The 16,792-nt window shown below is 43.6% G+C and overlaps 2 protein-coding genes across 13 annotated transcripts in view; one reads left to right on the forward strand and one right to left on the reverse strand.

Annotated features, from left to right (window-relative positions):
* Window positions 1–16,792, forward strand: part of LOC126076535 (uncharacterized) — a 52,826-nt gene that overhangs the window by 34,940 nt on the left and 1,094 nt on the right. The window contains exons 3-4 of the transcript XR_007517480.1: window positions 10,182–10,410; window positions 11,974–12,039. The gene's annotated coding sequence lies outside the window, so the exon portion shown is untranslated. The remainder of the gene's footprint in view (window positions 1–10,181; window positions 10,411–11,973; window positions 12,040–16,792) is intronic.
* Window positions 10,393–16,792, reverse strand: part of CACNA1C (calcium voltage-gated channel subunit alpha1 C) — an 896,734-nt gene continuing 890,334 nt past the window's right edge. For all 12 annotated transcript variants that reach the window (XM_049885094.1, XM_049885093.1, XM_049885097.1 and 9 more), the window contains one exon: window positions 10,393–15,095. In XM_049885094.1, the coding sequence (XP_049741051.1) occupies window positions 14,793–15,095 (303 nt within the window). In that variant the 3' untranslated portion in view covers window positions 10,393–14,792. The remainder of the gene's footprint in view (window positions 15,096–16,792) is intronic.

A 16,792-nucleotide genomic window follows, 5' to 3' on the forward strand; every position in this document is an offset into this window, starting at 1 on the left:
AACTCACGGGAGAAAAGACTTGGCAATTTGCTCTCATAAAGATTTCAGCCTAGGAGACCCTGTGGGGCAGTTCTGTTCTGTTCTATAGGGTCACTATGAGTTGGCATCAACTCAAGGGCACACAACAACAACATTGGAAGTGGAGTACCAAGTTTCAGATATAGCCCTCCTTGGCTCTTATTGTATAGCAGAAACCCAATTTCCCATTGGCAATTGTGATCAATCACTCCAACCAGTAGAATAACTTGTCTTTCTGTCTGTTGTTTCAGTGGCATAAGGAACCCAAAATGGCCAAGTGGCAGTCTCAGCTTCCAAATTAACGGAACAATTGTGTGTCCCCTGATGGAAGCATTCCCTCCTTGGGAACTAAGACCTCCAAACCAAAACAGTTCAAGGATGTTGGATGGGAAGCAAAAAATTCTGCAAATGTTTTATTAGGTATAATAGTGAAAGGATCTTTTCCCGCTTTCACCCTTTGCTTTCTAGATACCTGTATTTTGGTATAGCCAAAAACCAAAGGGTACCCTATTGGACAGGTAGAACTGCCCCATAGAGTTTCCAAGGAGTGCCTGGCAGATCTGAACTGCCGACCTCTTGGTTGGCAGTTGTAGCACTTAACCACTACGCCACCAGGGTTTCCATATGGGAGATAGCACTATAAAACTGTCTCTGATTCAAAGTATATACTACAGCCTAAAAGACAGGCCTCATCCTTTCAGGGTGTTGTTTTTCAATTGACACTTCAATTGCGTTTTCAGTAAGCCATTCTGCCTTTCAGTTAGGTCAACAGCTTCTGGGTGCTGGGGTATGTGGTAAGATTTCATGGGTGTGAACCTATTGCTGCACTTCCTTTTCTATAAAATTAGTTACTTAATCAGATGCTGTTCTGTGATGAGTACCATAGCAATGAATGAGACATTCTGCAAGTCTACAGACGGTGGTTTGGGCAGAAGCATTATGGGTAAGAAACACAAATCCATGTCCAGAATATATGTCCAATGAGGACAAAACTCTGCTCTCTCCATGATGGAAAAGGTCTGATGTAATCAACCTGCTGGCACTCCTGGTGAATGTTTCCATATGGGACTCAGTGTTGGTATCTTCTATTGGCAGACCAGGCACCTAGCAATAGCAATAGCTCAGTCAACATTGGTACAGAAAAGTCCATATGGTTGAACCCATGCTAACATGGCCATTTTGTTCAGGGGCCCATTGAGTAAGCAATAGGGTGGCTGGAGAAAGAAGTGACTGACATCCACAATGTCATTTTGTCCACCTGATTATTCAGAGCTCCTTTGCAATGGGTGATCTTTGGTAAGCATTCACATGAGACAAAAATATCTTCACAGTCTGTGCCAATTCTGAAAGGTCCTTCCACGTATTTTTTCCTCAGAGTTCCTTGTCACCAATCTTCCAATCCTGTTCCCTCCAAGCCCCTGTTAGCAACTGTCCATGAATCATGTAGATCTGTACTTCTGACCATATTTCAGTCCAGACAAAGCAGACAGCAGATACTGCTCAAAGTCTTCCTCACTTAAGGGAATTTCCTTCATTAAGTGGGGCTGTTATGCTTCAGTCATTCACTTTTGGATGATATTAGTATATCATGCAGACCCATCTGCAAACTGGTCTCTAGTTTTTTTCTTACTTAGGCAACTGGTCATATGGAACTCACCATGGGGCCATAGGCCTGCTTTGAGGGAGAGAATTTAATGAGGAGGTATTAGTGTCAAAGGAGTCTGAGTCACCTGTTCATGTAACTTACTTGTATCTTGTATCTCCCTGAGCTCAGATTCTTATATACTATTTCCACTTGATAGATTGCTATAGTGCACACCCAACATTAAGGCTTGGTGGGTCAGATAGCACAAAGGTCATGACAGGATGTTCAGGCTTCATGGTTACCTGACATCTTATGATTAAATGTTTAGTCTTTGCCAAGAGCTACTAGTAAGCAAGAAGCTGCTTCTGAAAAGGAGAATAGTTATCTGCAGAAGGGGGCATAGATGTGTTAAAAAAAAAAAAAAAAAAACAAAACCTGGGAGGCCTGCACTGTGATTCTCCTATTGGTGCTCATGAGAGGCTCCAAACACATTATTATTACCCACAGACACTTAGAAAATCATTGGGCTAGCTGGATCATAGCTCTTACTGCAGCCTAGATTTGCTACAGCGTTCCCTTGTTCAAATTTTTACTCAAACCTGGAAGCCTTATGGGTGGCTTGATAGATGGACTGAAGAAGGACACTTGTCGCCTCCAAAATAAAAAAAATGATGACTCTCTTAGGCTGAGTTCTCTAGAGAAGCGAAACCAGCGAATATAATATATAATCTTGGTGGCGTAGTGGTTAAGAGTTACAGCTGCTAACCTAAAGGTCGGCAGTTCAAATCTGCCAGGTGCTCCTTGGAAACTCTATGGGGCAGTTCTACTCTGTCCTATAGGGTCTCTTTGAGTTGGAATCTACTCAACAGCAATGGGTTTGGTTTTTTTTTTTTGGTTTTATATATATAGAGAGAGAGAGAGAGAGAGAGATTTATATTAAGGAAATGGCTCACACGGTTGTAGTGGGTGTAAAGTCCCAAGTCCATGGGTTAGGTTGGATGCTTCTCCTGACTACATAGCTGCAGGGGCTGGTGAACCAAAGTCAGAAACCAGGCTTCCGGCTTACAGGCTGCGGAAGCTGACAAATCTCAAGATTTGCACAGCAAGTAAGACAGCAGGCCTCATTACATCAGATCTCATTATGAACGTAATTACATCATTGCATAGCTGCCAAAATACATAATAACTGCCAAACCACTGAGAATCATGGCCCAGCCAAGTTGGTTACCAGAAACTTCACTGAGCTGGCTAGCTCCTGATTTTTGTGGTGTTTATCTCCCATTCTCTGGTTCTCCTATGTCTTATTGAGGCATCTAAATTACTTGCTACTTTCTGCATATCAGATCCAATCAGTATAATGTTATAGTAGGCTGATGTGACATTTGTGAATTGTCAGCATTATCAGAGCTCTGTGGCTTGTTTCATGGTACAGAGCAGAAAATAAAGGTATACTGTTGGCTCTTCCAGGTAAAAACTACCTACTTCTAGTTGATACTAGTAAATTTGTGTGGTGAGAAAAATCATTAACTAGGTCCATAGCTGCATACCAAGTGTCAAGGATTGTGTTGATTTGCTCCAGTAAAGATCCCACATCTGGGTAAGCAGCTCCATTCACAGTCACTACCTAATTAAGTTTGCAATAATCCATACTCATTCTCCAAGTTCCATCCAACTTCTGCACCTCTCAAACAGGCATGTTAAGTGGAGATATAATAGATATCATCACTCATATCATTCAAGCTTTTTATGATGACGCTGGCCTTTGCATTTCCTCCAGATATGTGATATTCCTTTTGTTTTATTATCTTGGCAGGGAGGGGAAAGTTTTAAGAGCTCCTGCTTAGCCCTTCCTATCATAATTACTCTTAACCTATCAGTCAGAGAGTTAACGGGAGAATTCTGTAAGTTTCCAAGTATGTTTATTCCAATTATACATTCGGGAACTGAAATAACCACAGGATGGGTCTTTGGACCAACTGGGACCACTGTGAATTTGGGATAAGACTCCATCACCTGAGCCCCAAAAGCCCACACCTTGACTGGTGGGACTCAGTGGTGTTTTGGGTCCATAGGAATTAACATCAATTCAGAGTCATTGTCTAGTAATTGCTTAGTATTCTGGGTATTTCCTTTCCAGACCCCAGTCGCTGTAGCAAGTGGCCACAGGATTCTTCGGGGAAGGCTTGGAGGAAGATTCACTGGCTATACTTGAGGCAATGCCATAGAGTCCCTCCTTTAGGTCTGTAAATTGGCTTAGCTTTGTAAACAGATCCAAGGGCCATGACTCTACATTGTGGTGACTCAAATCAGATCTCTGACAATCATAGAAGTTTTTTCAATTATGTGGATCAGGGATCAGTTAACTTTTTCTGTAAAGATCCAGATAGTAAATATTTTAGACTTTGCAGGCCAAATGGCCTCTGCCACAATTACTCAACCTTTTTGTTGTAGCAGGAAAGTAGTCATAGACAATATGCAAATGAATGGATTTTTCTGTGTTCCAATAAAGTTTTACTTACAAAAATAGGCTGAGGGTTGGATTTGGGTTATGGGTCAGAGTTTGTTTTCCTCTGATATAGATCAAGTAATATTTTATAGGCTGCCAATTTATTTCATAACTGGGGACAATGTGATCAATTAGCTATCACTTGAGATTCCTATGGGCCAAAACATTCTGATTACCAGTATGTTCTTATTGCCCTTTATGGTAAATTGCCCACCTTATCTTTAGCAGTTATGTGCTACCTCTGTTACTTTCCCCACTACCACTGCTGTCGAGGCGGTTACTTTAGGACACTACTATTCCCATTTAAATCAGGGAGGCATCCCCCACAATCGCCCCTAGCCTATAAATGAGAGCAACCACAGAGTTTTTCAAGGTTGCAGATGCCCCCTTCACTAATTTATTTCTCAATGCCTTAGTGAAGAGGAGATCTTCTGGGAATTCTCAGAAGATGTAGTTGGAGGATGAATGTGCATGTTACACATGATAAATCCACACTAACATTCTTATTTTCTGTACCTCTGGATTCCTTCCTTCTCATCATGCCAGGGAAGCTCTGGCATTTTAAACTTATGAAGTGGAGGGGCTGTTAAATGGAGTACAAGTTTCAGTCAAACAACCAAGTAAGATGTGAGAGCCACTTCAGCCACATGATTTAAAGTATAAAATCTGAAATATCTAGTAAGGGCACCCATGAAAATGAATTTGGTCTGATCTAATGTTATATTCTACCCTCCTTGGCCTAACATCCTTAGGATCTACTTCCACACACAATCCATACACTCACACAAAGTCTTGCAATTCTTTTGGTGTATAAGCTTTGTGCTATTTCCTCCTGGATCATACTGTGTATCTGCGTTCCTGAAACATGCTAAGATCTGGTCCATATTGCGGCTCCAGTGGCAACAGGGTTAATTGTGGTGAGTCTTCAGTAAAATGAGCATCCCTTTCAAGACATTTGGCCCAGATGAAGTTATCATACGATTTTCTAGTAAAGGAAGGCTAGTCTTCTTAGACACAGGAAGTGACATACTTCCACTGTCAAGGGATGCTCAGAGTGACTTGGAAATTTGAGCTTCTCAATTTCATTTGAATTCTACCAGATTTCCCCATTTATATGCTTTCCCAATCAATACTGTTTCACATGAGAAACTTGTCAGGAGATTGAGAGACTGCTGAGCCCACTTACCTGGTAAGCCACATGGAAACAGGGGAAAAGAGGGAAAAGAAAAGATAGAGTTACAGAAAGAATGCTCAGTTCTGCTTACTATATGGAGGAAAGAAAACTCAAGTACAAGACAGAGTGTCATGAATGAGTTCCGACTGTTAACATGCTGTAATCTGGCCCACTAGTAACTGTGGCCCAATTAGTATCCAGTACTCTGACCAAGCGGATCAACATCCACATCACTTTTGCGGGAGGTAGGAAGAGATGAACGGAAGTAGACCTGATGCAAGAAAAAAAAAAAATTTTTTTTTTTTTTTTAGAGGGGACTAAAGACTAGGCCAGGCCTAAACTCCTGACACCAAATTATAAAGCAGCCATGTGGCCCTGCACACATAACGGACGACTTTCACTTTGTTGATATGCTCCCATGGTTATGTGTAATTCCTGGCATTGGCTATAACTCCACTCCTTTTCTCCCATTCAAGGAAGCATATTAAAATGCAAGAGAGAGTAATTTCGTTTTAAGGAAAACCTTAAACCTGTTCTAGTTGATTAAAAATATCATTTGCAAACTTTGACACTTTAATAATTACTGGTAACAACTGACCAGTAACAAATGACATCGCACACCTGATTGTGTTACACTGATGTGTTATAACCTTGTGATACAGGTCCTGGTGGAGTACACCTCCAACTTGCTCCTGGAGCTGGGACAAGCAGCAATTTCAGATGAGGTCAATCCTGAGCTAATCTCTCCAGCCTGTCAACTCTTCTTTTCTTCTCAGTCAACCCTAGACTCCTGATTCAGGTTCTGGGCAGAGGGGCAGGGGGGAGGGAAGCTCCAGTGGAGAAGTAGGGAGGTTGGTTGTTGTTCTGTGATTCCTGGAATGGATTTGACCATTAATGGAGGAAGAATCTGAGGGTTTCTGTTCTTAAAACCATATTCCACTAAGACACATATTTCTGGGATAAATTCTTTTTACACAGGGAATTATTCTGAAAGATTTCCTGAATCTGTTTAAGCTATAACCAAAAATTAAAAAAAAAAAAAACCACCTTATTTTTAGAGTCTTCAAAGCACTTTCATACACATTATTTTATCTTCCCCCACCCTCCCTTTTTTCCTTCCCTTCCTTCCTCCCTTCTTTCCTTCATTTGTTCAACACCAATTTTGTAGTTTTCCAATTATTTGGGGGACACCCCTTCTATTTCGTGGGTTACCCATTTAATTCCTCCTATTTTGTTTTGCTGTCAACCTTTGACCATTTTTCTGTTAACCTTTTCATTGGAAAGAAGGGGAGGATAGAGAGATTAATTGCTGGAATGAAAGTTAGGGATTATCATTGGGTTCAGATTTTCCATGCGTTCCGCAGCCTTCCTCCCCTTTGGAGGATCTGAGACCATTGAGATAATTGACAGTTAACTATATTTTTTGTGACTTCTATGAAACAGAAGAGAAAGGATATGGAAGAGGGACGATACCATTAAACCAATGTAGACATTGTTAAGAAATTTATTTGCAATTCTTGTTTTTGGTTTTTTTTTTTGTTTGTTTTTTAAATAACATCATTCCTTAGATAAAAATGCAATCTTACAGGAATATACATAGCGTCTCACACAGAGATGACCCTGAAGCTCTCCTTGAAAGGTTGCCCCTTCTAGGTTCCCTGGCCTTTCTCAAGGGTGAGAAGGCGCGGCAGGCGAGGCCTTTGACAACGGGATTATTTGACAATTACAAACTGTACAGAGATATTTACAACAGTAAGACTGTGAAGTCGTGGAGCCTGGAGGGGAAGGTGAGGGGGTGTGCAGGTGTGTGGAGGATGGTGACAGGCATTGGGGTGACAATGGAGGCACTGCCCATCTTTCCATGTCTCTCTGAGAACAGGAGTGATATAGAGAGGTTTGGGGGCATGAAGGTGGGCCTGAGTGGGACGCGGTAAGGAGGGGGGGATTTTACCTGGAGCCTCTGACATGGAGGGACATTTTGTTTGACAGCTCTGGGGTATTAAAATAAAGCAGCGGGATTATGAGAGTCATAGGTATTCCAGTGTTTCAACAATTGGGAACTTGCCGCCTTATGTCTTGATGAACTTGTGTTTTTCTACAGGTTGTTCTCGACTACAATCATCACAGAATTGTCCAAACCTGCTTATTCCTTTGACAACTGTGGGCTATTTCAGTGCTAGACCTTATCCCCATGAGGCTCTGGGAGAAGAGCGTATGTCCTGGGCAGAGCAGGAAGCAGCTATGGGTGGTGCATAATCCGGCAGAGAAGTCAAGAAATGGATTCCAAGTTTGGGGGAACCAGATGTAACTGTGATGTATGGATGGATGGGGTGATGTGTGAAAGTAGAAAGGTGCCCATAGCATTTGGGTCACTGGAGATGCCTTTTAGAGGAGCCTTTAGGACAGCACCGTTTGTATACAAACTGTCAATCCTAGAGTCCCTAGTGTTTTTTTTTTTTTTTTCTTTTAAACTTCAGTGTAGTTTCTCTATGTTGGGAAGTCTTGGGGGTGGCTTGGTATAGGACCCAGTAACCCTTCCTTTTTTGTTCTTACTGTGATTCTACAGAAAAGAGCCTTCTCTTTTCTCTTCTCCTGGGTAATGACTCAGACAGACTTCACACAGGAGCGTCTGAAATTTGTAGGCCTCAGGCATCCTTGAGGAACCCTGATGGCACAGCGGTTAAGTGCTTGGCTGCTAACCAAAGGGTTGGTGGTTCGAATCCACCAGCCACTCCTCAGGAGAAAGATGTGGCAGTCTACTTCCATAAAGATTACAACCTTGGAAACCCTATGGGGAAGTTCTATTCTGTCCTGTAGGGTTGCTATGAGTTGAAATTGACTCGAAGGCAATAGGTTTTAATGGGCAGGAGCCCTTGGCTCAGAGTCTGCGCTTACTCTGGTGCCCACTCAATCTCTCCTTCCTCATGACCCTACTTATGAATTTTAAGAGCCTTAAGATGGTCAGGACAAGAATTCTCCAGGCCCAAGTAGTAAATAAAACCAATTTTGTCCATTTTGGCATTTTCTCACATAGAAATCACTTTCCCTTACTACCTGCTACCTCTTCTACCAAGAGGCTGCTCTGGTAATGGTCTTGGGGAAACATATATGGGGGGTCCAATGATTTTGAGATGGTAAATTTGCAGTTCATGTCTGATTTGTGACAGGTTAAGTACCATGTTACCCTTTCTGGGAGCCTTATACAAGTCGAATTATTTAAATTCTAGAAACTGGGTCGCATGAGGTACTCCACCAAGAGGGCAGTTGTGATAAGGCCAATATCTGATCTGAAGAGAGAGAATTTTGTTCTGGGGACATGACATTCCAAACTTTTGTTTAATCGTCTAGTCTTTGTCATCTTTCTCATTATGAGCAATTTGTGGAATTTTCATGGAAAATCCCAACTTCGACTCTACACTTACCACTGAGTTGGTTTGTTATGCTTAATATATTTAGCTGCAATCTCTGATTCCCTTTCAAAACAAAAAAAACCAAACCTGTTGCCATCAAGTCAATTCCAACTCATAGTGACCCTATAGGACAGAACAGAACACCCCCATAGGGTTTCCGAGACTGTAATATTTACGGAAGCAGATGGCCACATCCTTCTTCTGCAGAGTGACTGGTGGGTTCGAACTGCTGACCTTTTGGTTAGCAATCTGAGCGCTTAACCACTGCGCCACCAGGTTCCGTTTCAGAGACCAATTAAAGGGTTTTTCTAATATCTCAGAAAGCCCAAGTGATCTTTACCACTCCATTTGTTGTGGATCAAATATCTTAAACTCATGTGAAGAAAAAGTCTTGATTTTTGTTAATAGTAGTATTTTTTCAATGTAGATAAATAATATTCTACTTCACAATAATAATAGGTTCAGATGGCACCGTATCCACCCAAGGAAGTCACTCTGGTTCTGTCTGCATATAGTGCTCACCCTTCTTGAAGGAGGACAAAATCCCTTGTCTAGGCTTTAAGCCCAGCACTTGTCCCTTGAAGGTTGTGTGTGTGTGTTGTGTTCAAGTGTCTCCCCAACAATGTTGGAATCTACCCGTTATATTGGTATCTGGCTCCACCAAGTAAAGCTTCATTGCTTTGAAATAAAAATAAATAAATAAATGGCTTTACCAAGTAACTATGTAAGAATCTGCAACTCTCTCCTCCTCCTCACTAGACTCCGGGGTGGAGAAAAACAGGGCCTGAGCAAGGAGCCTGGAAAAGAGAGAAGTCTTAGGGAAGGGGAAAGATGCTCTGACAATTATAGGATACCTTGTTTATTTCTTTCTCTCAATGTAGCTGCTGGAGAATGTGGACTCTGGTGACTGAGGGCTTACTGTGTGTGAGATCAGGGCTTCTCCTGCCTTCCAACTGGAGCCTGTTTCAGGTGGAGCACTAGAGAGGGACATTAGTGAAGAGGGAAGAAACCCCCACATCTAGCCTGAGAGGTTGATCTGGCTAAGAGAAGAACACCAGACTGAAATTTTGTTTTTCTCTTCTTTCAAAGTAGAGGATCCTTGAGGCATCAAACTCTCCACCGTACAGACACATCACAAGGAATCAAAACATGTTTTCTTCTCCCCATTTCCCTTCCAGTTTTCTCTGTACTGACATTTTCCCTGGAGCCATACCTTCTTTAAAAAACAGAATTGGTCCAGATTCTGTCAGCAAGTTTTGACTCCCCTGAGAATTAAGGGGGGTCTTCTTGAAGTCAAATTGCTGTTTTCTTGGCTTCTTTGCTAAACTTCTTGGCAGTGATAAGTCAATTCTTCTAGGTCTCTAGGGATAGAGATGCCATCATCCTCCTTAGCAACATTTGTAATTATGGTTTGATGAGGCCAAAAACCCTGACACTAGGGTTCTACTCTGTGCCTAACCTGTTTCTGCTGTATTTCTCTGCCATTAGGAGTAATGGAGCAGTCTCTGGGAGGGGCAAACGGTTAAGTGCTCAACTATGAGCTGAAAGTTTGGTGGTTCAAATTCACCCAGAGGTGCCCAGAAGAAAGACCTGGTGATCTGCTTCAGAAAAGTCACGCAGCCTTGAAAATCCTCTGGATCAGCTCTACTCTGCACACGTGGGGTCGCCATGAATCAGAATTGACTCGACAGCAGTAAACAACAAGAAGGAGTAATGGGTGTGTATCAGCTGGTCTCAGTAAAACCACTGTCATCCTTCTGATGACTTCCAAACTCATTTTCAGGGTGCTCTTATTTCTCAGAAAGATATTTACTTTGCCAAAGAACAGTATGTTTCTCCTATGGTTGCCTTGCTACCTTCACTGGATGGTCAGGAGAAGTTCTGGGAAGAGGATGGCTGTAAGGAAGTGATAGCGGCTTCACTCCAGACAAGCACCTGATATTTGGAACCAGGGAGACAGAGGAGGATAAACACAGAGTAAGGAAGTCTGGTTCCTTTGTCCTTGAATTTCACAGTCAGAGAGAAGCCTGTCAGATTGAGAAGATGGGGAGAGGGAGACTATAACTAAGGCGATTTCTGATTCAAAGCAGGGAAAAATTCATGGTATCGAGCCAAAATCTAGGGAAAACGTCTCCTCTTTTTGCCTCAAGAACCAAAGAACCTTCTGGAAACAGACAGATAGGAGATAGATGGGGATGTTTCTGCTTCAAAGTAGCTGCGCACATGGATAATTATTTAAAGATTAAGGTGTGGAAATAAAACAGGCAGGACCAGTCAGAGGACAAATAAAAATGAAGTTTACTAACCCCGGGGCTTAAAGTGCCCTTTTTCAAGTCTTGGTCTTTAGCCATCGGCTGCTTTTCTCCTGCCATTCTGGGATTGTTGGAAGGGCTACAGAAGGTTGGATGATTATGTTTTACAAGGTCATGGGGAAAATTCTATTTTAGGTGGAGAGTAAATATCACTTAGTACACAGTGGAGTGAGGTTCATTGATGTCACTACTGATTTTACCAGTCTGTCATGATGACAGCTCTCACATGTCAGATTTATACTAATTGATCATGAGGTCAGGCTAAGAAAGACCCATTGCCCTAGAAAGGGAACTCCTATCTGAACCTCCTTTCCTTTACAGCAGCATGAGTCAAGGTGTTGCTTGTCATTGCTGGCACCATTTTTGTAGGGTGCAGGAAGGAAGGCTACTCTGGTCTTCTGGATAGTGTTGATTATAAAGGAGGGAGCCTATGGGTGTGAGTGGTGAAGGGCTAGGGGATCATATGTGGGCCATGCCCTGGGAGTAGCTGGCATGACCCCAGTCTTGTAGCCCATGCCACTGGCCAATAAGACAGTGATGCAGATAAAAGTTTCAAATGGAAAACAGAAGGCAACATGAAAAGGTTGAGTGTATGTGTGTAGGGTCAATCGAGAGTCCAAATTTCTATCTAGGGACCAAATGTACAGCAAGAACCAGATCAATTCCAAAGGGTTCCCCTTTCAATAAATAACTAAAATCTTAGCAGCACAGCAGCAGAAGTTTTAGGAAATTGGACAGAGGACAACACCTACACTTAATTTCTAGAAGACCTGGATGCAACTTGAAAAGGAACCAACAAAGTCTGGATGAGTTGGGTTTGGAGAAACATGAAGAAACTCTTTTGTTTCTAGGACTCTAAGTTAACCTGGGACTATCCTGCACATTTCTCTGTTTTTTTCATAAGTCATTCCATGAAAGTAGAACTCATTTTCACTGAGGAATGAGATTTTCTCTATTTTAATTTTTAGCTCGCTCATGTAAATGCCAAAGGCTCCTCTAAGGGCAGAGGGAACACTGGGACCGGAAGAGACTCGGTGAGTAAATTCTGAGTGAATAGTTGAGTACTATTCTCCCCAAACCAGTCCTTCTCCAACTATCATTGTTAAAATATATTCGAAGGAAAAAGCACCAATAGGGAGATGTTCTAGGTAGATGAAAAAAGGGCATAAGATACGTTTCTGCATCACTGTAAACTCCAATGCTTCCTCCCCTGTCCTGGCTCCTTCCTTCCATGACTGCCACATGCATTGTAAGGGTGGGTCTAGAAGAAATTCTGCTCTAGAGTGAAGAAAGGATGGAGAAATGAGCCAGACGGAGAGCTGACTTCTGGACGGACCAAGGTTTTACCCATGTTGCCTTTCTCTAGCCCCTACCATCTGAGTTTGGGTAAAGCAGTTGCCAGAAGTGAGGATTCTCCTCCCCTCCAACCCATCTGAGCCTAATTTCATTCTCTCAGTCAGTGTCTAGTTCACTAAGGAAACCAGTGAGGAAGGCTTGTGCTGTAGGGGAGAACAGAAAAGTCAGCCACCCCTTCCTTGGGGGGTGCTGACACCAGTCCAGGGACTAAAGCGGCTGGTCAGAATGCCTCGTTATATCTCAAGGTGAAGGGCTGTTCTTGGAGAAATACCAAGATAGGGAACTGGAGCACAGCAGAAAAAGTGAAGACCAGAATTAAGTGTGTCCTGGTTACTCAAAGCAATATGTGGCATGAATACACCTATTATATATGATTTTGAAAAAATTGAGGGAAGTGGAAGTGAACACAAGATATGCAAAACAGTGATGTCCAAACCTGTTTGTCGATAGTAGGATAATGACTTACACTGGTGATACCTTTGCTCATTGTACAAATTAAAAGAAAAATCTTTCCCTTTCCCCAACCACACATAGAAAAGCACTTAGAGTTCAAAGGTAAAGCTTGTCACACTCCAAATACAAAATGATTTACTTTACATGCAGCAAAATATACAAGAAGTGAATTCAAAAACAAACTTAATTCAATTCATTATATTCGCTTGGCACAATTGCAATTCAGTTTTAAAAAAATATTTGAAAAATACTGAAACTGACCTGGATTCAAGTATAACGGTTTCTTCAACAGAAACATTATGAATGCAATAAAACGTTACACGGAATATATCGAAGCAAAACGCCTTCTTCAGTTTTTCCCTTAAATTTCTGCGTTTTTTTTTTTAAATACAGTTTTAATGCCAACACAACTCACAATTGTATTTTTAAAATGAATATTATTGCATTGTTTTTGCATATCTTGTGGGACAGAAAATGCAAAGAGTTACTGATTCCTGTTTCAGAAGCAGAGACAGTGGTTTGTTTTTGCTTTCAAATGGCCCCAGATTCAGTTCTCCCCACAGTTAAACCACAAAGGGGGGACTGCGTATGCATTCGTGTGTATGGGCACGCTGTGTGGGTTCATATACACACATACAACATATGCACACAGCCAGTCCACTATACACACACGCACGCACGCACACACGCACCCATGCACAGAGGCATGCTCTCTCATACATGTTCCCTCTCTCTGGCACCCACCAACACACCCAGCGTTAAAAGGAACCCGACTCAGTCACCCATATGTGCAATACCATATCAAGTGCATTACCTATTACCTTTAAATTATGAAACCAAACCAACCAAACAAACAAACAAAAAGATTCGTTACTACCGAAGGAAATTGTAACAAATTACTGGGCATACACAACGGCTGGTAAAACTCTCCTACAAGGGCTTCGATCGATCGAACCCTCTGTGGAAAAAAAAGGAAACCACAACCGTTCAAATAATACAATAAAACCAAACCTGATTTACATTGGCAAAAGTGAAAACATTAAGGTGGGTGGCTACAAAACTCTGTAAACACTTCTTCCTCCCCTCCCCCTTGGAAAACAAAATGAAAACAAAACAAAACAAACCTAAAAACAAAAACTGCAACATGCTGTCAAGAAAAATGTTAGACCACAAAACGGAAGAGCGCTCAGCAGAAGCTCAGCACCACCTCGTTTTGTCAAGAGCTGGCTGCCCCTTTGCTGGTGGCGGTGCCAGCTCCTTCCACGCCCTGGCTGCCGCCCAGCTGCTGTTCCGGAGCTCGGCGTGGCTTGTGCAGGTAAAGAGACCCTGACTCAGGTAGGCGAAGGTGGCCGGGCCGCCGCCACTGCGCCCAGGGTCTGGGTGAGAAGCTGCGACCGTGCCTGTCGCCCTCGGCTCCTGTCTCCAGGAGCATCTGCTGCCTCTGGCCACTTCTCCCTCTCAGGGGTAGGGTTGGGATCCCCCATGGAAGTCACGCCCCCGTCTCATTCTCCAAATCCACAGGGCCCTGGCTCTATGGAGACAGTGAGGCTCATACAGAATATGTGCAAAATGATTTTTTTTTTTTTTTTTTTACAAGCAAAGTTGAAAGACACCCGTTTGATATAGGGTCCTTTTGGTGAGGGCTGCCGCAGGAAGCTGAGGTTCTCTTTCATGCCCAAAGGCAGGGCCTGAAATGCAGCAGAAGGGTAGGCGTCTCTCCCCTTGCTTTCCCTCCCTGATTCTGCCACCTCCTCCTCACCACTCGACCTCTGCGGACACGAACTGGGGTTGCTGCTTTTCTTCCCCTTGAAAAGCTGGCTCTCCACACCACCCAACTCTGCGTCTTGTCCCAACAGAAATGAATGAAGACGCTGTTCCGGTTAACTCCAGGTCACGAGAACAGTGAGGCACTTCTGAAACGAACCCATTAGGAACATTGAAACAAATAAAAAACCCAGCATCTCCCCAGCCCTGGCTACTACAGGCTGCTGACGTAGACCCTGCTGTCCTGGAGTTCCTCCTCACTCTTCCGACACTCCAGGGCAGGCCCACAGGTCGCATCCTCTTCACCCCCTGCTCTGTCTTGCCCTGGGTCCCTGCAGTTAACAAAAGGTAATAGGGTGCCGTTGGGGCTCTGCTGGGCGCCCCCACTGAGGATGTTGTCAGCCGCGTTCTCCATCTCCTCAATTGTCATGTCGCAGGCGTCAGCCAGCTCCTGGGTTGTGACCTCGATAAACTTGGGATCTTGAGCAAACTGCCCCAGTCCTTCTGAAATCAAGACCTGAAGAGGGAGGGGGTGAAGGGCCATGAAGAAGAACCAAAGAGGAAAATTATTACTGGAGCTCAATGCCTCTCTTTAGGGCTAGAATATGGATGGGGCTTCTGACTGGTAACTTCTAGAACAGTGTTTGTATGTGTGGTGTGTGGCATAAGGTGTGTATGGTATGGGGTGTTTTGTGTGCGTGGTGTGTGTGTGGTATTTGATGTGCATGTGTGTGATATATGGTATGTGTGGGGTGTTACGTGTGTGTGTGGTATATATGGTGTGCGTGTGTGGTAGGTGTGGTGTGAGGTGGTGTGAGTATGTGTATGTGTGGTGTATGGCATGTGTGTGGTAGATGTGTTGTGTGTGGTGTGTGCGTGGTATGTATGGTGTGTGTGGTAGGTGTGGTGTGAATGTGTGTATGTGTGGTGTATGGTGTGTGTGTGGTAGGTGTGGTATATGTGGCGTATATGTGTGGTGTACGGTGTGTGTGGTAGCTGTGGTGTGAGGTGGTGTGAGTGTGTGTATGTGTGGTGTATGGTGTGTGTGTGGTAGGTGTGGTGTGTATGGTGTGTGTGGCAGGTGTGGTGTGAGGTGGTGTGAGTGTGTGTATGTGTGGTGTATGGTGTGTGTGTGGTAGGTGTGGTATGTGTGGTGTGTGTGGTATGTATGGTGTGTGTGGTATGTATGGTGTGTATGTGGTAGGTGTGGTGTGAATGTGTGTATGTGTGGTGTATGGTGTGTGTGTGGTATGTGTGGTGTGTGTGTTGGGAGGGGTGCTCACAGAAAAGGAGTAGAGATGGAACAGTGGCCAAAGGAATTAGGGGTGTGTAGGCTGGAGGAGGGTGTCCCTGGGTGGTGTGAACAGTTAATGTGCTTGACTGCTAACCAAAAGGTTGGAAGTTTGAGTCCACCCAGAGGTTTCTTGGAAGAAAGACCTGGTGATCTACTTCCAAAAAAACAACCACTGAAAACCATATGGAGCACAGCTCTACTGGGACACACATGAGATCACCATGAGTTGGAGTCGACTAGACAGCAACTGGTTTTTTGGTTTTAGGTCAGATAAGAGAATTTTGGCTGGGGTATTCGAAAACTGTCATCCAATGTAGAAAAGCTTGGCTCACAGAGGGGCAGAAGGGCTCTCCTGTGTTGTTTCATGTAGATCCCAGTCTGCACCTTCTCTTTTTGCCTCCCTGGCATCCCATAGGTGCCTCCCATATTATTCTCTCCCAGAAACCTTCACTCTCCTTTGGTGAAACCGTTACCTCGGGCCCATTGCCTACTGTCAGCTGGCTGCCTCTTCGGGGGTGAGAATCTTTCCCCCAGGTGCAGCATCCATCCACGCACCTGTCTCTGTTTCTGCTTAGAAGGGCCAGCAGGTGATCCCCCAAATTTCCCCCTCCTTCTACCAGCCACTTTAATGACTGGCTACTGATCCAAGGGGGGAAGACTGTGGGAACAGTTCAGGGCTGCTTGGAACACGTTTCTCCCAGGTATCTGTCTTGCTCCTCTACCTATTACCTTTATCTCTTTACCCTGCTTTTTCTTCATAGCACCTGCCCCTTCCTGACATGTCTAACAACAACAACCAGTTGCCGTTGAGTCGATGCTGACTCATGGCGACCCCATGTGTGACAGAGTAGGGGTTTCATTGGTTGATTTTCCAGGAGTAGATTGCAGGCCTTTCTTCTGAGGCAGTCCTGGGTGGATTC

Source organism: Elephas maximus, chromosome 4, assembly GCF_024166365.1.
Source record: "Elephas maximus indicus isolate mEleMax1 chromosome 4, mEleMax1 primary haplotype, whole genome shotgun sequence".
In the NCBI taxonomy this organism is placed as follows: domain Eukaryota; kingdom Metazoa; phylum Chordata; class Mammalia; order Proboscidea; family Elephantidae; genus Elephas; species Elephas maximus.